This window comes from Perca fluviatilis, chromosome 6 (genome assembly GCF_010015445.1).
Source record: "Perca fluviatilis chromosome 6, GENO_Pfluv_1.0, whole genome shotgun sequence".
NCBI classification, from domain to species: Eukaryota; Metazoa; Chordata; class Actinopteri; order Perciformes; family Percidae; genus Perca; species Perca fluviatilis.
This window is the reverse complement of record NC_053117.1, coordinates 24,893,875-24,913,936: the sequence shown is the minus strand read 5'-3', so window position 1 is coordinate 24,913,936 and position 20,062 is coordinate 24,893,875. Positions and strand designations below refer to the sequence as shown.

The window sequence follows — 20,062 nt, the reverse complement described above, 5'->3', positions numbered from 1 at the left end:
GGAACCAACGCTTCAAATCTCATTACGACATAAGTGACAAGCTAACCGAGGAGGGATCCTTCAGGACCAACAGACATGCAATAGATGTTGGAAAAACATCTATTGCAGAGAGAGCTAATGGAGACATTAATTTATAGTATGCTCTAAACAGTGCTAAATTGCTTTGACATACATTCTAAATAACTTGGCAATAGTACTTTCACAGTGTATGTCTTGTGGCCCCAGAGACGAGGGGCCGCTGCTTCGGTGACATCATCCTCAGGCTCCTGCATCTGGCCAGTCACACTTCACCAATGAGCTGCTCCTGACACCGAGGTCTCATGAGAAACTCTTCCGCCGTAGAAACAACATGGGACTTGTAGTTTTAGTTCATATAGGAGTATTTCCATATTTGTCATCATCACTCTGTATTTGCTCTTTCTAACCTGACCCTAACACTAACCCAGGTTGGTCCTTCTCAGGGCCTTTTGCTGGATCTGGTTAAAGTTTGTTGCATATTTTAGTGTTGAGTTCTCATTGGAAAGGAATAAAATTCACCTGTCTTCATGTGTAAGATTGCTGAATGTAGTAAGGATATGGCACAGCAAAAAACATATGATGCACAAGGCAATCATATGGTGAATTGTATTGCAAATAACTATTATTGTGCCAAGTCTGTGCTTGTACTGGCTAAAGATTCAGCATCTTCTCTACTGACCAAGCATAGCACCTATATATTATGAAAAACAATACTAAAATTGTATCAGCTACATCAGGCACATTCAAACTGGACCTCAGTTTTTCTTTAATACATTTTCAAATATAAAATACTATTGATACCATGGCTTGGTTGAACACTTGATGGTTAATATTTACTAAGAGATGTACATCCATATTGTTCAGTATGCCCAGGTAATCGACATTTTAAATTCATTATTTAATCGTAATCAATGTCAATCCGTTGCTTCCCATCTTGGATTAGTCCCGAATTGTAACTAATCTTGACTGAGGGTCTAGACAATCATCGTCTGGTTTTAAAATCATCTGCGCCTTGAGGAGTGCCATCATCACACACATATATTATCTGGATAGGTCGCCAGAGAAGTTATTGCTGAAAAGCGCGAGTTTCAACTTGTGCATGCTCATGACCACGCAACCATGTTCATGTGTGATGTGGTTATCTTTTCCGAGCTGCAGTTTATTCACCGTTGCCTGTTTTCAAATGATAGAAATAACATTAGTTGTATATCACTCTCACTTTAGTCCCGTAGTCACAGATCACAGCCCTGGAATTGGCTGCAAGCAAGCAAGACACACACAAACGGATCGCCAGATTAGAGAGAGATGCACTGCAAGCTAGCACATCAACTTAACAATACTGTTATTAGCTGACATCAAACTTGGAGAGGAGGGAACACAAGTTTACCTGACTGTTTCTGCATTTCACTTCCAGTGGTGTGTGTTTTTGGCTGGACCGCAGGGACCAGCCCTAGGCCCTCGAAATTCTGTCCCTCAGCCACTGAATCACTGAGTCGCTCTGTCACTGAGTGATGAAGTTCCATCATCGGAGTGAATGAAATGACGTCTGTGTTGGTGTTTCCCCATTGGCCATTGCCCTTTAAAAATGCATTGGTGTGACACAGGCCTTCAATCAGCTGACTAACTTCCTCAATACACGATGGATGTTGTTGCTGCTGCCACCCATTTCAACAGAGTGTAGAGTCTGTAGAGTGCTACAGAGCGGGTTAAAGTATCGCTTTCTACATGTCTATACTTGTTGAACAGGTGCATTGAACAAGTATTGTCTTTTTACTTGCAAAGGTTTTATTGCACTTACTTACAGTCACGAGTAGTTATCCACCGCGTCCTCTTTAATCTGCTGTCCACTAACTTCGCTCTATGTGTTTATGTTTGTGTGTGTGTGTATGTGGAGCTCAGCCCCGACACCAAGCAGAGAAGAGGCTGAAGCGTGATGATAAATACTACAGTTTTTGCCCTGGGGCTCGCTTAATACCGGGTTCCCTAAATAACAGGATTTTCCTTATTCATTGCGTTCTTTTGCAATGTTTTTATATTGCATACATGGTCAGCACTATTACAGATTAACCTTTTATATCTATATTCACATTATGAACACCACCACTAGCTATCCCTGCAACAATTTACCACAATTAAGCACACTGACCATACACGGTCCAGCCATATACTAGGTTTTGAACAAGTCTTGTTTCCTTTTTTGTGATCGGATACTTCCATTTCATCCTCTTATCAAAGTTGTAAACATCGACACACGAGGGGTAGGCGGGCCCTTGTGAAATTTGCAGGGGCTTACACAACTTTCGTAGTGAGCGTATGGGCCAACCAGCTTTGTTTTAAGCTCTCTCGTAGATCATTTAGGCGCTCTTGGGGTTCTTCTGGTAGCCAAGTGGGTCCTAAGCAGCTGCTTGGTTCACTTATGCATTGGACTGGCTCAGATCTGAGGGATTCTCACATGATGTGTGTATTATCGTTGCAACTCCAGTGACACAATATCACTGTTGCAACAGTAATGCCGGTTATCTTAGAGTAGTCACCTTTGATCAATTTTTTTGTTAACTTGTGTTTTAACCAGCTCTTGTTCAGTGCTAGAGGTGATAGCAGGACAAATTTCTTAGAAAAATACACTCATTCAACACTGATGACAAATTATTGACATTGTGTTGGATTGAATAATCTTGTAATATCTCAGTCTGCTCTGAGAGCTCTCTTTTTTCAGGAATCTTATCTAGTGACCTAACTAAAGTACCTTTATAATGAAATGTAGAGTAAAGTTCACACTTTGTAAGTTACTATGTACTGCAGCAGGGTTTTTACCAGCTACTGCAAAAATATGGCATATTTGTCAATGCTAAACCTTATAAGAAAACTGACAAAAATATAATAAAATTTTTAATCATATTTATGCATTTGAAATATTTATATCAGGACAGGAGCTCTGTGAATATAACAGGAAGTTTGAAGCGCAACTTATCTAATTGTTAGTTTTGATCATTTTCTTTTTTTGGCATGAATCCATGAAACTTCTCTTAGAAATGTTATCTGTGCTTTCCCCATTTTAGACAAAATAAGGGGAAATGTTTCCTCTGATTTGCCAAAAATGTTTGCAGGCAAACTTTAAAAAGTAGATTTTACCAATGACATTCAACTCACAGAGAAAAAACATTTTCTCTTAAACTACATATTCTGTAAACATTGAAGAGGTGCACAGTAAAAAAAATAAAAACAAGAAAAAAAATTGTAAAATGTCATTATATGTTGTAGATGACTTTGAATGAGATCATTCCATTCATTTTCTATGCATGAACCACAAGTAGCCTAACAGACATTTTGACTTCACACTTTTAACACTTTTAAGGGTTATCTAAGTTTGGTCTAGTCACCCTGTACCTCGTTCATCTCTGTCTTCATCTGCAGTGGTGGATCTTGAAGTGGGCTGGCGCTGCCTTGATTTGAGACACCTATGGTTAATGATTGCAGCGCTGGAGTTTGAGAGTATAAAACAGGCAGCTAAGCACTTCTCACTCACTACCTTCACTGTCTGCTGTCATGTCTTTCTCTGGAAAGTACCAGCTGGAGTCTCAGGAGAACTTTGAGCCTTTCATGAAGGCCATTGGTAAGAGTTCAGCTTTCTTTCATGAAGTGTTTTAACCAGTAGCTTTGAAAGTGTTCACACTGTGATTTTCAAAGTGCTTCTTTAACTGAACTATTCCTTGACAAAGTTGGAACATGAGAAGTTTTTGAAATCAGACACTGTTAATCTGCTATATTAGATCTATTAAATTACAACTGAATGAAAACTTGTCAGCCAGGGAAATGCAACATTTCTTGTGATTGGTGGTTTTTCAACCAACTGCTTTCTGTCTCAAGGTCTCTCTGATGAACTCATCCAGAAAGGCAAAGACATTAAGAGCATCTCTGAGATTGAGGAGAATGGTAACAACTTCAAAGTGACGGTCACCACCGGCTCAAAGGTCCTCGTGAATACCTTCACCATTGGACAGGAGGCAGAGCTGGAGACAGTCACTGGGGAGAAGGTCAAGGTAAGCCAGCACACTCAATTCAGTGTATGCAGAACAAACAAATGTATGCAGACTTCAACTCTGTTACTAAATCCTCTTGCACATTGGTCAATAATTGCTTAACTGTCCCAGCTTAAAACCTATCTTGTATCATGTTTTTTAAGGCCGTGGTTCAGCGTGATGGCAACAAGCTGAAGGTCTCCCTGAAGGGAATCGAGTCAGTCACAGAACTAGTGGACTCACTCACAATTGTCAATGTGAGTAGAACAACCTGATTCTAATTTCTGTCAGTGTTGCATAATAGTTTCTAATGACTTTCTCCTTCATTTTTTTTCTTCAGACTATGACTGTTGGTGGCATTGTGTACAAGAGGACAAGCAAACGCATTTAATGTCTGCACTTGGGATAATAAAATGTCAAAAAGGCACACCGGTCTTGGTTTTTTCTTTTTTTTGGGGACTAAAATGTCACTGAAAGCAACTGTTACAAACGTGTTTTTTTATTTATATTTCTTTATTTTATTTTTTAAAGGCCCTGAACACCCACACAGGTGTTTATAGTTAATGTGGCTGGCTGGACCTTTTCCAGGACTGTGTGGTTAGACTGAGTGACCTCTTCCTGAGTCCACTGTTAGTGTAGTGTTGTTGCACCTGTTAGGGCGGGACAAATTACACCTTTGTCATCCTTATTGGTAGAATTTGTGACCTAATTTCCTAATTGTGTGTGTGTGTGTGTGTGTGTGTGTGTGTGTGTGTGTGTGTGTGTGTGTGTGTGTGTGTGTGTGTGTGTGTGTGTGTTAATTACTATTACATTAACTGGTACAGCCATAAAAATGCAGCGTTCAGAATCCTGTAGCTGGTTGGCAGGGTAAAGTGTTTAGACTGATTACATAGTGTGCAAAATGTTAAGCGGCTAAATCAACTTGTCTTGGAAGTGTACAAAACTGACCTCATTATAGCCTCGTTCATGTACTGCAAACCTGAAATTCTCTAAGACGAAACCCAAATGTCCAGTTAGATCGGACATGACACGCTTATCGTCCTCCCAGCTCCCTTGGGTTTGTGTCACTCACAGAAGAATCAATGGCCCTGTAAGTGAACACATACAGGTTATTTGACTCAGCTTTTTGTTCTCAGAGTACAGACAGCTAAAACATTTTGATAATGTCCAGATAAGTTTGACTATATAACACATGTTGAGGACTGTTAACAGTAATACATAGGGCAATGGACATTATGTCCCACAGTAGACATTCTCTAACAAGGCTCATAATTGCAGAATTAATGCTGAAATCATAACTGGTTATTATATAGGTTAAACGGGTTATATGAAGCCTTGGAAGTATAAGACATGTCAGAGGCACCAAGAACCGAAGCATCTGGGACCAACACTTCAAATCTACTGAGATTTAGCGACATAAGTTGTTTCTGTGGATATCCGTTGAGCTCAGTTTCTCTGGTTTGCTTGTATATTTGCGTATTACCTAGTTTTTTCCCATCTTACTTTCACTCAGCAGAAATGACTAGAGTTGCTGTGTCCACATGCCTCCTTTCCTCCTGTCTATGTTTAGCGTGTTACATCTCTAACTGTCCTATCGGTAGGAAAGGGTTTATTATGGATGCACTGCTGCAAAAGGCAAGCTGCTTTTACCTATAAACTCAGACAAACTGCAAATTGACAAATGTCTGCTTGAATAAAATTTGTTTTTTTCCAAGTCAAGTCCATTTATTTATCTAGCCCAAAATCTCCCTTCACAAAGGGTTTTATAATATGTACAGCATACCTCAACCTCATCTTTATACCTTGATTTGGAGAATGAAAACAAACAAAAGAACCTTAAAATGAATCCTTAAATAGATAGGAAGCCAATGTAAATAGGGTAAGACTGGAGTTGTCCTACTGGACCTGGTCAACAGCCTTGAAACAGCATTCTGGACTTGCTGAGACAGGTGAAAAGGTAAGTTAAGATAAGCTGTTTAGACTTCACAGCTGAAGAAAGGACTCCAAACACTAAGCAACCTTGGAAGCTGTGTTATCTGAAGCAATGATAAGGACCTCAGTCCTCTCTGCAATGAGCTGTAAAAAGTTGTTTGCCATTCAGTCCTAAATGGCAGTCAGTCATTTAGTCTTATCAGGCTTAAAAGAGACATACAACTAGATATCATCAGTGTTACGGTGATATGAGATACCTTTAAATTGGCTAATAAGAGTTATCTAACTAGTGTCGTCACCCTGTACCTCTTTTATCGCTGGCTTTCTTCTTCTGCTTTATTATTGGCAGTTGGCAACCATCTTTAAGGTGCATTACTGCCACCTACCAGACTGGATTGGTGAGCAGTTGATATCTCTGTCTTCATCTGCAGTGGTGGATCTTGAAGTGGGTAGGCACTGCCTTAAAGGAATATTTCACCGCTGGAAAGCTGAATATATCTTTAAATTGGGTCACTTATGTAGTAGAAATGTGAAGAAAAAAATTGAAATTGGTGCCTTCTAGGCCGAGAAAAGCCAGAAAATGTGTTTTGGTCTTATATGGATGAAAAACACCAAATCCCAGAATGCCCCTGCTTCGTTGCTTTGAGTCCACTCCCAAGCCACGCCTACCGCTTGACAGACCCGGACAGACCGACAGAGGCATTCAACTCAACTCAAGCGTGTTTTATTGTCATTTCAACCATATACACGAAACAACGTTTCATCGTGACTCAAGTGGTGTTATACATTTAACATATATAAAAACGACATTATATAAAAACGACATACGAAACAGGCTACATTTAGTACACACACTTTATAGGCTCCGGAAGTTCAGCTAACGATACTAGCATTAGCGCTTGGGTGCTGTAAACACCGAGCATAAACACAGCCGTGAATTAGTGTGTAATGTAGAATGGTCGGCATTTAACAGTCACAAACTCCACCAGCAGTTAGCAGTTAAATGGATACAAATCACCACATTTCTGCGCCACTCGGTGTTAACACAGCCCACCTCTTTTACCTGGCAACAGAGCATCTCTAGCTCGGAGGGCTAGCAGGCCTGGTAGCTGGACAGTCCGGTACACTATTCAGGCATGTTTCCACAACAAAAACACAACAGTCTCTGAACTCACGTTGGGAGTGTCGTTGAAGTTGGATGTAGTCCAGTTTGTGATCTAAATGAGCGGACACTTGCAAGCAGGATCCGTAAAGTTCAGCTAACGCATACTAGCATTGGTGTAGCTAAACACAGAGTATAAACACAGGCGTGAATTAGCGTGGAATGTCGAATGGTCGGCATTTAACAGTCACAAGCTCCACCAGCAGTTAGCAGTAGCTAGTTGGATTTTATTTCTACACCAGTCCACCTCCACGGGCCGGGCGAGAGCAGCCTGGTAGCTGGATAGTCCCGGTTCCGGTACACTGTTGTTCAGGCATGTTTCCACAACAACAAAACACAGCAGTCACTGAACTCACGTTGGGAGTTTCGCTGAAGGAGGATGTAGTCCAGCTTGTTGTTTAATGAGCAGACACTTGCAAGCAGGATGGCTGGGACAGGTGGACAGCTAGCGTTAGCTTTCCACCTAGCCGATGAGCATGTCCCCTAGCCGGCTAGCGGCATTGAGCGACACCGCTGGTCTCCCTGCGAGCGAAAAGCTACGTGAGTGTGCCGAGTATTCCGTCTGTAATAACGTTTCCTCCATATTCTCTGATCTGTACCGATGTATCCCGGTGGTACACAGTCCGGTAGTTTGAATGCAGATAATTGTTGTAAATGTTTTCTGCTGAAAACCGGGAGCCTGTTTAGCGAAGATTCAAGATGGCTGACAGTCGTTTTTCGGAATACCTCGGCCAGATTCGGCAGTCCAACCCCGTGTGGGCGTGTTGAAAACATACGGAAGTAGATCCTACTACTGGCTGTAGTCCTGTTGCCTCTGGCCCAAAAATCTTCCAATGACGCAAAAATCGTCATTTTACGTCATCGGAAGATTTTTTCCAGGCCCCAAATGCAGAAATCTCTCGTCTCAGGGGGACATGAGGGAGGGAGGCACGGTCATTCAGAAATACTATCGGGTTTCTACTGATACAAAGCTGAATGCTAAATCGGTGAAGTATCCCTTTAATTTGAGACACCCGTGGTAAATGATTGCAGCGCTGGAGTTTGAGAGTATAAAACAGGCAGCTAAGCACTTCTCACTCCTTCCTTCACTGTCTGCTGTCATGTCTTTAACTGGAAAGTACCAGCTGGAGTCTCAGGAGAACTTTGAGTCTTTCATGAAGGCCATTGGTAAGAGTTCAGCTTTCTTTCATAAAGTGTTTTAACCAGTAGCTTTAAAAGTGTTCACACTGTGATTTTGGAAGTGCTTGTTTAACTGGGCAATTCCTTGACAAAGTTGGAACATGAGAAGTATTTGTAATCCAAAATGGTTAGGGACCGTTCGGTATTCATGGAATGGACCACCGGAGGAAAATAATGGAGGGTCATGTCTTTTTATTCTTTGTTGAGGGGAGGGTCACCCAACTTTTGTATTCATGAAAACAGCAAAATTTCAAAGTGGCTTGTTTGGTGCATACTTTTCCATGTAGATCTCAGTCTTGGCCCCCCATCGCTAGCAGATGGGTTTGACCCAACAAAAATTGCAACATCACAGCAAAACAAGTTTGGAGTTGCTTTCTTTGAGAATGCAACCCAGTGTTTCCCACACATAGACTAATTTGTGGCGGTGCGTCATACAATCAACACCGGCCGCCAAATATTGCGTTTCGTTATTATTATTTTTTTTTAACACTATTTAAAACACGCAGCGTATTCGTTCAGCTGCATTCCTTTCCCTGCTCTCCTCCGTCTCTCTGTCGCTCACGCGTCTGTCACACACACACACACACAGATACACACACAGCCCCTCCCCTCCGTGCACACAGCATCTGTCTCCAGCAAAACGAGAGAAAGACAGCTGGAGAAATTTCACGAAAGTTCATAAAAGGTTGATAGGCTATCTCGTGAACACCTTTACACAATCACACATTAAAAAGTCCTATAAAAAATATTTTATATTCTGAATACAGTGTTGTCAGTGTGTTAATGTTGGAGTCCCAACCCGACCCTTAGCAAAAAGCGATTGTGCCTGCTTTAGGAAGTTAACTAGTCGCAAGTAAAATGAAGTTGGGTTGTCAAGGTCAAAACACTATATGTAGCAGCTGTGAATCAAATAAACTTATTATAAATAATGTTATGTCATTTTTTTTACTCTTACACTGAATGTTTGCTGCTTCAATCCAGATGAGCATTGAAAAGTCTGCGACTGAAAAAGGCATGTACCGGAGGTATCAGTCTGAAACAGAGCTGAACAGTCTGACCAGTGTAATTAGTTATGTTATTAATTTTTTTACAATATTTTCAGGCTTCAACCAGTGCTGCTCCAGGGTCACTGGGAGAGAAAGAGATTTGTTAGGCATTGAAGAAAGAGTAGGAAAGGAGGACAGCATCCAACAGCGTGTCCTCCTCAGTTTTTCATACTTGATTGTTACGAAAATAAGTATCAATTTTCGTAAAACGGCCCATTTTGGGGCTCTAAATAGTTGATTTCTCGCATAAAAAAAGTCTCAGAAATGAATTTAGTAATGAAATAGCAGACGAACAATGAGACAACCTGTAGGGGGACCGAAGCGGGAAAAGTCAAGAGTGTATGTCTAGTGTTGCTTTAACTTTCATGTGAATACTAGTTTACTAGAGGTGTAACTTAGTATTTGAAGTAATGCAGTAATGCAGTAAGTGTGCATTTAGTTTCCATGCTTATTGTGTTTCCACAACAATGTTAGTGAGTAAATTTACTGAAATGGCCACCATAATAGTGGTGTGCGATGTGTAAGATGAGAAAGCAGAGGTTACAGTCCCTTATCCGACTTGTCTAACAATATTAATTTGCTAAATTACAACTAAATGAAAACTTGTCAGCCAAGGAAATGCAGCACTTCTTGTGATTGGTGGTTTCTCAACCAGCTGTCTTAAGGTCTCCCAGATGAACTCATCCAGAAAGGCAAAGACATTACGAGTTGAGGAGACTGGTGACAACTTCAAAGTGACGGTCACCACCATCTCAAAGGTGATAGTATATACCTTCACCATTGGACAGGAGGCTGAGTTGGAGACCGTCACAGGGGAAGATCAAGGTAAGCCAGCATGCAAAATTTCAGAATAAAATTAAACGAAGTTAAACTTCATCCTTTTAATGGAATAAAACAGGACTCTAATGTTTAGATCATCATGCACACTAGTCAACATTGCCTAATTGTCTCTGATTAAAATGTATCTTGTATGCTGCTTTTTAAAGACGGTGGTTCAGCGTGATGGGAACAAGCTCAAGGTGTCCATGAAGGCAATCCTATCCATCACAGAACTAGTCGATTCAAACACAATTGTCAACATGAGTAGAAAACTTAATTTCTGTCATTTCTGTTACATGATTAGTTTCTAATGACTTTCTTCTTTTCTTTTTTCTCCAGACTATGACTGTTGGCGGCATTGTGTACAAGAGGACGAGCAAACGCACGTAATGCCTGCACTTGGGATGATAAAACTTAAAAAAAGGCAAAACTTTCTTGGTTTCTTTGGACTAAATGTCACTGAAATATCAAAACTGGCAACTAGCACTTAATGTAGATTTCTTAAATTACTAGTACATTATCTGGAAGAGCCATACAAATAATGCCATGTTCAAAATCCATGTGACTTGGTTGGCTTGGTTGACGCAACTCCTGTGTTGGAAATGAACAAAAGCTAAAAAAAAAACTCACCAGTCTTACATCTGGCTGAATGTGATTTCCCTCATTTTAGCCCGTCATACATGCATGTAGACCTGAAGTTATCTAGACACCCGGGGAGCTGTGAGAAAGTAGCTTAGATTGACCTCGCTTTACCTTGCCAGCTACAAAATCCGTAATCTTGGATTGAGCCAGTGTGAAAATAGTGAGTGTTTCATGCCGCTCGTGCAAAACGGTAAGGAAAACATCAAGGGTGGAATTCACATGAAGACAGCAACAAAATGTCTATAGACATGAGATTAGGCAATAAGGGCCGACCATTCATCAGACAATTCAAGAAACGACAAGAGACTTATGACCAATTATGAGGGTACGTGACGCAGTATAATCCGCCATGTCCTGTCGGCTGCACTCTCGGTGACACCCCTCGTCTGAATATAAATCTAAATGAGAATGTATGCGACAGACAATCTCCTGTGTGCTACATGTGTAAAATGTGAACTCCGTACTAGGTACCTTATTCCTCCGACATTGTCCGGAAGTTCACATAAGGGCTTCTCTTACAGCAAAAGAAGTCTTGCAGTGTAACAGGGCTATACATTTGGAAAGTGGAAAGCTTGAGAAGAATCATAAAATGACAAAATTGGGGAATACCAAATGTAACTGCATGCTGAAGAGTTGGCCTCAGAGTGCAGGGACACCCATTGAACAGCAGGTGGGGAGTCTGACTTGCTACAGAACATTGTAATGTGTAGTGACCTACATGTGTAGGGAGTCAGGGCACCTCCTGCTGATCAGTGTGACCTAACTTAATCCAGTTGCTGGCTACAGCCAGTGGTTAAATTGGGCCGGGGCTCTCCGGGGCTCAGCCCCAGCACATAAGCCTGCTCGTTTGTCCGGATGTGCCTGCTTGCAGTCTAAATATGTCCCATAAAATTTTGACCAAGCCGTTGAACCGGTCCTCGCTGTCTCGTCTTCTCCAGCGGCAGGGCCCGGCTCGCCTCCGAGCTTTGGAGAGCCCCACTCAGTGCCGTGAGAGAGAGAGAGAATGGGAGAAGGAAGTTTGTGTGAGGTGGACCTGATCACTACAGACCCAAATCTTCTCAGCTGTTGCTACTGCCATATGCTGCACTGTATCTTCATGTGGCACATTATGTTTGGCACATTGTATGGGTCACTTCTTATATCATAACAAGGTAATACAATGTGTAATCAAGTGATGACTGATTAACAGTAATGTAAATGTTAAATGCCCTAATACCTGTTGATACTACAACAATGCAAAGTATAGGCTCTTAACCTTGCAGTTTTGCAAATATCATGTAAGACTCGATTTCTCCATTTCTTTGCACAAAACTCTCCAGAAAGTGCCATTTAACGGTTTATTTTTCAAATTTTTTTCCCGGGCATACTGTGTCAGACACACTCTGGTGTGCTTAGGTGCCTCTGTGTCACAGCTCTTTTGGAAAAAAAATGTAATCCAATGATGATTTCAATATCAAACTTACTGAAATTGTCCTCCATAATACTGCCCACTTTGTGCAAACATACTGTCTTGTTTCAAACAGGGCTATAAAAGAACGATCCATACCAATATTTCCCCTGAACAAAATGCATTTTTAAACTACTGATGGGAGTAACAGGATGTATCTAGTCCACAAGGTTGGCATATGGAAAAGAGTGCTTAAGAGAGAGAGATTAAATTGTTTTTCAAACTCAAATTACAAAACCGTTATCTCAATGAACTATTTCATTACATGTGTGCAGGCAACACTTATTTAAAAAGCTCGAGACATCTTTGGGTGGGTAGTGGGATTCAAAACTTTGCCTAATTCAGGGATAAAGTATTACATACTGGTAAACATTGGAAACCATGTCCATTTACCAAGAACCGATTTAGTTTCATTAAAGGACAAGTTGTACCTGCTGAGCATAATGACCAACAGGTGTACAAGACTTAGTGCCTTGCACTGCAGATTTAAAAGTCTATATTTTTTCTCTCCAACATTATAATGCATTTTTGTGCTTCCACTTGGTTTGGAGTAATGAAAACAAAATGCACAAGTCTGACATGACATATTTTTAATGAAAAGTGTAACTACAAAAGTGAAATGAAAATGATGTGACTAAATGTGTTGACTCACACACCAAAACTCAGAAAAAGATTAACAATAAGTAGTTTTTCTTGATCTTTTTACTTCTTTCGGTGGAAGAGATTCTTGATTCCCTCCTCCATAGAATTGGGCTCATGCATCATGGCCATTGGTTTGTTCTTCAGAGCTGCCTCTCTCATACTGTGGTAAACATACTCGTTCTGCTTGAACATCCTCAGTTCCATCTCTGTTTGCATACGCATCGCCTGTGGAAATATCAGGAAAGACACATCAGCGCTATAAATGTTCACCCATTAGTTAGCTATAGGATAGTAAACTGCAGGCTTGGCCTGTTTTTGAGTGCACAGTTTTGTTCACTTTGTACCAGAATAGTATTTACAGTAGTCCACAGATATTGACAGCCATACCACAGCTGCAAACTGCATCAAATATAAGTATTTTGCATTTCTCGTGAAAGCTCAAATCTAGCCAAAGAAATTTGTATTGAACATGTTATTTAAAGGAGGCACATCCAAGTGCAGTGATTTTCAACCTGCTTGAAAGCAAGGCAAACAGCTAGGAACACAACACTTGACATGGCAAAGTTGTTAGCAGACAGTTGCTTATTTACACATCCAGCAGTCACAGAGCAACAGAAGCATTTATTTATTTGTCCACCTGTTGAATCTTAAGTCCAATACTTCCCAATACTCTCTTTCTAGATCGGTTTTGAGTCTCCACCAACTCCTGAAGGAAATATCTGGCTCTTTAGCTGCTAAATGCTCCACTGTGTTCAACATCTAGTCTTTAATGCTTTTAGTTCAGTGTACAGTGGGTTTTAGAGCGTTTTGCTGAAAATAGCTGCCAGTTGGGTTTGAAAATGACGCTATGAGAGCGGTGAGAGTGACCCAATAGAGTAAAATTGCAGAACGGACAGCTAAACAATGAACTGAAAGTCACTATAAAGCTCTGTAAAGCAGTCGAGGGGAGCTGCAGATTCATTCATTATTATGAAAAATATTGATTATAGCAGCTTTAACATTATTATCTATGGAAATTGGTAACATGGCAGTTTACCTGAAAATAACATTTAAGCAGAGTCCAAGAAAAGCTTAAACACATCCAAATGCAGTTGTGTATGCCGATTCTGAGACTATAAGTTGTTTACCTCCAGGTCCTTGGTGATGGGATGTGTTGGGCCGTGGGTGACCATGAGAATGGCGTAGGCCTTGCAGATCATCCCGTGGCCAATCTCGATCTCCCCAGCTTGCCAGTGAGTCACTCCTGCTCGCATGGCAGCCATACCGAGAGCAGCATTGTTTGGGTGGTACAGTTTCCTGTCAGGTGAAGAGATTTGTTTTATTTTAGAATTCATTTCTTCATGGAGACTCAGTGTGTTTATCATAATCATTGGATAGAATATGGTGCCTATGTGTATCACAACAAACTGCACAATATCTCTGTACTCACATGTATCCCTGCACCATTTTGCGGGCGTATTCTGCAGCCTCATTAAAGAACTGCAGGTAAGCTTGCACCTCACTTAATGTGCTCCACATCCTCAGCTGGTAGATGTGAGTGTCAGCCAAAACCGGCTCTGTCTTCTCTATGCAATCCTTGCAGATTTTCACCACCTGAAAAGAAAACAACAACAACAACATAAATAGATACATCTTTAAAAAAACAAACAACATTGAAGTTGGATTAAGTGCTGGTAAGATAGAAGAAAAAAAAACGTTTTTTTATTTGGTGTTGTAGGTGACTTGATACAATACCTCATGGTAGTTGCCATTTAGTCGAGCATTGTCCATCTTCTCCAGCATTTGAAAGCAATAATCTGTTGCCTCTTTCACTTGTTCCTCTGTAGGCTACAAAGTGAAAAAGGGGGGCATTGATCAACTTTTAGATAATGATAAGAATTCCTGGTATGTGATATAAAAAAAACATTGAAATATAGTCACTACCTTGAAGTAATTGAAGTTATTAAGTAAATTAAGTTTATTCCAGTTCTTTTTCTTTACCTCACATTATGTGAATGCAGGCCCTTACGCACAGTTTGGAGGTTGGGAATTATCTTTGCTTAAAATAGTTAGTGCTGTTCTGCTTCTCATGTTTCCTGTCTGTCATTAACAGCCATGTCAGTACAACATGTAGTGAGTCTTCTGGTTCTTGAAAAACTACATCAAACTCAACACAAAGACAAACATGTACAACGACACAAACCTTGACACCATCCACTTCCAATCCCCCCAACTTCAAGTCATCTTTGATGTTGTTCTTGCAGTGCTCACATGTGCAGTCAAAGAAGTATTGTGTTTTCAGGAGCCTTCGTCTCTCCTCTGACAAATTCAGGAAGTCCACGTATGACACCGTCAGCTCCTCTCCCTCTTCAATCTTACCTAAAGAACGCAGCTCAATCCTGAAGAAGAAAAACATAAATCAATACAAGCAGAATTTAGTTCAATTAGTCTTTCATTTACAGTTTTAGGTTGATGGTAAAACCCTGTTCTATACTGTGGCTTTCAATTCAGTTAATCCAGTTGAAGGACTGTGTGGTTATTAATGAAGATTATTTCGAATTTAAGCCTAAATTTTGTGAATGTACCATTTTTCTAAAAATGTAAATGCATTAACTATAAAGCAGCAGAATATTTTAGTCTGGAACTTTTCTCTTGGGATATTTTTGTTAATTTATTGTTCAGCTAATTTAAGTTTTCCAAGTTGTATTTGTTTTCTTTCCACATTTAACAAATGTGCGACAAACCTATCCACATTTAGTAAATGTTAGGCTTAATTATGAAATAATAATGGATATTAAACTTTACAAATGTATTTACATGAAATATTGTTTCAGCCTGGTGTTATATGGTGTTAGTGGTGAACTAATAGGAATGAATGTTGTTATAAATGAGAATTTAATACACTCTTACACAGCAATCTGTTTCAGCATGATGGACAGACACACATTTGTGATCACACAGGGACAAACACACAAAGTGACCAACCACAGGACATGAGTGAAACTTTGTGTGGACAGAAAAATAATACCAGCCTTTTGTTATACTAAATAAGTTAAATTCAGGTTAGAGCATTCAAGTAGCATGTTGACATATTGATGTGAATACTGAGCCACATCAAACCTACAGTGCATACCACAGAGCACTAATGACAAAGACTTTAATTTTCTACAGTGGATGGAGGAGGGAGAATGCCGGTTATGCATACTGATGTGTTTATTAAGCATTTAATGTCATAGTCTATAGTAAATAAAACTTTGAAAAGGCTTAGGTTGAGGTAACGCACCTCCGTTGAGAATGAAACATAGTATTCACAGCCGATTGACTGAAAGGCAAACAGGAAGCAGTTTTACACCGAATGCAACTTGGCAAACACACATTCACACAATACATAACAGCACGCAAACACGCAACACAATAACATTTTACATTTTTAATCAAGTCAGAGTCAATTTCAGCTGATTACAAACAAAAATTTGAAAGGGCAAATAGAAACTAAATAGCTTCTTTTTTTTACTTTACTTGCCGTGGTTGAGGATCACGGTGCAGTTTGGCCAGCAGTCATGATTCACGAGACACAAATTAGCGAAAAGACCAACTCCCACCGCCTGAAGGCCTCTCTGGTCACTCACAGTGAAACCGTTACAGTTAATCTGAGAAAAAGAGGGCAAATACTAATGTGAACATGGATCGGTTAAAATGTAGGAGAAAAATAATGAAGGGGTTAGTGTAATTTGTGCATGTTGAGAATTAAAAAAACAACTTTTTATCACAAGATAAATCTTAGGGGCCTCAAGATGATAACATGATATGAAATAAACATTTCTACAACACAAATTATGTTCTCCTTTCTGACTATTTTCTAATCTTTGCTTCTTTTTTATTGTGAAATACTTCAGGCCTCTCAAACCTACAAATGAAACAATATTAAAAGGGAACAAAGCCCTTTGGTTGAACTGCTGTACAATAAATATTGTTTTGCTTTGAAAATAAGGTTGGGAACCACATATTGTCCCATTGTAGGCTACCCCAGAACTGGGGACTGTTTTTTGCCTGATTATGAAACTAGTTGATGTTATATGTTACCACCACTGGTGGGTTGATTAACGGTTACTTTGGGCAGTTTTTGTCAGCTCATGTGGTATTTTTGTGTAATTTGTCATTACATATACTTTATATTCACCAGGTTAGCCACTGGTAAAATATGTTACATGGCCTAAGCTGCAGTGTGTATACACCTGTTATTGTTACAGCCTGGACATGTTGCTAAGCACAGGATTTCACAGATAGATATACAATTTGTGAATAGTTAACAAAGCCTGGCACATTGTGTTCCAGCTGCCATCAAGTATTAGAGTTAATGTCACAACTCGTGGATGAAAATATTTAATTTTACGAGTTAACAAGTTTTGGTCTCTGTGAGGCTAAACTGTCTAATTTGGTGAAGAGGGGCAGGTTCAGCTTACTAGCTTTCTGTTCTTTAAAGAAAAAAAGGCCCTGATTCGGGACACAATTATACGGTTTTAGATGCAGCCACATATTTGAAAATGAGGGATAGCCAATATAGGGATAACATAAACGCACCACTCCAAAAATATGTGAGATGTTATCAATCGTGTGCTGCTTGCTGGTACGGGGCCAGAAGTCCAGGAAGTTGTGGATGTCCACTTTTAATTCCTTCAACTCATCCTCTTGCATGTCATCAATGTGGTCTTCCAGCTCCTCCAGGGTGATCAGCTGCGTGTCAGACATCACACTCCCCTCTTTGTCAAGGCGCCATAAGATGCGGGCCACCAAGCTGACCACAAAAAAAGAGGAGTATTAGATGACAGGTGAATAAGAGGGTCATGATAAAAATCAGGCACACATTATCGAGACATATTATTATTAAAGACTTATGGACACTGACTATGTACAATATGTATTATTGTGGTAAAATAAAGAAGACAAAACTGATGCAATTCAGTAATAAACACTACAATCATGTTTTTTTTTTAAATCAAAATGAGCATTGCACCTAAACGTCCTCCTCTTTTCCGACAGACAATAGCACACTGTGGAAAACAATTTAAGAAAAAAACCTCAAAGAGAAAAATTAGAAGAATTTGTGTGTGGGTTTCTTTACCTGTGCTTTTAAAAAAAAGGAAAAACAAATCTAAAATCAGCATCATGTAACAACTTTCTATGACTCCCTATTTCCTTTTCCTTTCACTTACCGGATGTTCTCGTTCGGTACTTTGCCGTAAGCTTTGATGGCCCCACACTCTTGCTTGTGTTCTGCCCAGCCGGCGCGCTGGCAAGTTCGGTCACAATAATGACCAAATTTGCACTGTCCACACCTCTGTAGCTTGTCTTGTCTGCGGAAACAGCTGTGGCAAATACGCTCTGATAGACTGCAGAAAAAGATAGGAAAGATGTTATGATCCCTATATTACAGCATCTACGATACCCTTATAGTTGTCAAAGGAAGAGTTAAGCACCTTAAGGGTGGCCAAATGCTGTGTTATGTTCTCCTTTTGATACGAATTTCTACCAATTTGAAAATGATCTTTAAAAAGTTAATTCTTTCTATATTATTTTCAGATCACATCATGTCATCACAAAAATATTCTCAACTCAACATCCTCCGTCTTCCTCAGCAAAAATATATTGTTCATCTGCCTCCAATATCCCCATAATGACCACATCTGAACACATCTCCAATCCTTCCCAATTTGTATCATCACTGTACCTGTCAAACACAACAGCTGAAATACTGGGCTCAGAAAAAATGACGTCTCCAGCCCAAAACTCCTTGGTAGCCTTCAGACCTCTCCCCTTTCCAGGTGAGTCAAATATTGCCACATTCTCCATGATTCCTGCACTGGTTCCTGAGATTCAGTGGTGAACCGATGAGTGTTTCAGTGGAAGAGAGAAGCTAAATGCAGCGATGGAGTACTTGAGAAACTCATACACTAATCTGTGCCCTCTGTTCTCTTCAATGACAACTGCACATTCCACACCAGCGGTACTAAAATAGCCGTCCACCTCTTGAACTGTACCAACAGTCACAGGAAATGGGTTGATGGGGATTTGTCTCATTAGCCCACTGAATAAATCAAATTTATTGTCCTGTCAATACAACCTCGTCTGAAAGTAACACCACAGAAACTCGCTGTCGTTCTCTCAGATTCTTAGATTTCTTTTAAATTTGTGGTAGAAGATGTCCCCACCCCCAACCATGAATTGGTAGGTGCCCGGTCCCTGAGGGTTATTTTTGGCCCTCAGTTGGGGCTGTCTATCAAGAGCCTGTGGTGACGTTGGACAGCTGCAAGGAGTTTGACAGAAACAGAGCTGATCTAACTCTCTGCTTCTACCCTGTTCGGGTGCTTTCTATAACTTCCTCTCTCTCTCTTCTCTTTAACATTTATTTTAGTAATAGACTTTAGGGTCCCCACAAATATGAATACGAAAGTTTAGTCCTGCCAAAAATGAGTGGACAAAAACAGTGTACAAACTGTATACACACTAAATCCCCCTCATGTACATGTGCATTCACATCCTCACATTTTCCACCATACGTTTTCTGCTTGCCGTGTATGGCAGTGCTTCAGAGAATTAGCCAGTATCTACAAAACACAACTTTTGATAAAGCCTGCACTGCTAACCCTTTAACGTTGAAGGTTTCAGCTGAATTTTCAGTCCTGCATTGTATCCAGATTCTTTTTTTTAACATCAGAGTGCTCTTCTTCTAAAATGACCACGATGACTGAAAATACTGAAGTCTAATCTATCGATTGATGTATTATATGTGCATATTCATGTAAGTTTTCATATTATTAGCATTCAATGAAAAGTCTGTGTTGTTAATGAACAGTTGTAAAAGGTTTGAGATTGTCCAAATACAAGTGCATCGTTAATTAGTGCGTAAATTATGCTTTACATCAGCAACTAACACAACGAACAGATGACAACAGAAATAAATTGCAAAAGGTTTAAATTATTTAAAAATAATTTAAATTGGGCTATGTGTAGATATTTTCTTCCATTACTTTACAAGACAGCATCACAGATTGAACACTATCAATATCACAGCAATTGAGCAAATATATATATATATATATATATATATACAGTGCGAAGTATTCGCCCCTGAACTTTTCCTTTGCCACATTTCCATAATATAACTGTAATTTTTGTG

At 39.9% G+C, this 20,062-nt stretch overlaps 2 protein-coding genes and 1 pseudogene across 3 annotated transcripts; 2 read left to right on the top strand and 1 right to left on the bottom strand.

Annotated features, from left to right (window-relative positions):
* Positions 1-3,495: 3,495 nt before the first annotated feature.
* LOC120560572 (fatty acid-binding protein, liver-type-like) lies at positions 3,496-4,464 on the top strand. Its single transcript, XM_039803218.1, has 4 exons — positions 3,496-3,631; positions 3,886-4,058; positions 4,202-4,294; positions 4,378-4,464. Exons 1-4 carry the CDS (start codon positions 3,565-3,567, stop codon positions 4,426-4,428), a joined length of 384 nt encoding a protein of 127 aa, XP_039659152.1. The 5' UTR covers positions 3,496-3,564; the 3' UTR covers positions 4,429-4,464.
* A 3,767-nt stretch (positions 4,465-8,231) lies between these two features.
* On the top strand, positions 8,232-10,565 carry LOC120561050 (annotated as a pseudogene).
* A 2,272-nt stretch (positions 10,566-12,837) lies between these two features.
* Positions 12,838-18,875, bottom strand: smyd1b (SET and MYND domain containing 1b). 2 transcript variants are annotated; one of them, XM_039803214.1, is made up of 10 exons: positions 18,614-18,875; positions 18,099-18,275; positions 17,467-17,680; positions 16,405-16,535; positions 16,169-16,207; positions 15,089-15,284; positions 14,641-14,733; positions 14,336-14,499; positions 14,034-14,202; positions 12,838-13,131 (listed from the first exon to the last, which is right to left on the bottom strand). In XM_039803214.1, exons 1-10 carry the CDS (start codon positions 18,733-18,735, stop codon positions 12,967-12,969), a joined length of 1,470 nt encoding a protein of 489 aa, XP_039659148.1. In that variant the 5' UTR covers positions 18,736-18,875; the 3' UTR covers positions 12,838-12,966. The 2 variants fall into 2 exon arrangements, with proteins under 2 accessions (XP_039659148.1, XP_039659149.1); XM_039803215.1 differs by lacking the exon at positions 16,169-16,207 and having other exon boundaries at positions 12,967-13,131.
* Positions 18,876-20,062: the final 1,187 nt, after the last annotated feature.

Bases quoted from the DNA above. Each gene is read 5' to 3' on its own strand.
- LOC120560572 (XM_039803218.1), top strand. From the start codon at position 3,565: ATGTCTTTCTCTGGAAAGTACCAGCTGGAGTCTCAGGAGAACTTTGAG. The intron at 3,632-3,885 runs GTAAGAGTTCAG...TTCTGTCTCAAG, and splicing joins GCCTTTCATGAAGGCCATTG to GTCTCTCTGATGAACTCATC. The intron at 4,295-4,377 runs GTGAGTAGAACA...TTTTTTCTTCAG, and splicing joins ACTCACTCACAATTGTCAAT to ACTATGACTGTTGGTGGCAT.
- smyd1b (XM_039803214.1), bottom strand. From the start codon at position 18,735: ATGGAGAATGTGGCAATATTTGACTCACCTGGAAAGGGGAGAGGTCTG. The intron at 15,285-16,168 runs GTGCGTTACCTC...TTTCTTCTTCAG, and splicing joins ATGTTTCATTCTCAACGGAG to GATTGAGCTGCGTTCTTTAG. The intron at 14,734-15,088 runs GTTTGTGTCGTT...TTCACTTTGTAG, and splicing joins TGGAAGTGGATGGTGTCAAG to CCTACAGAGGAACAAGTGAA.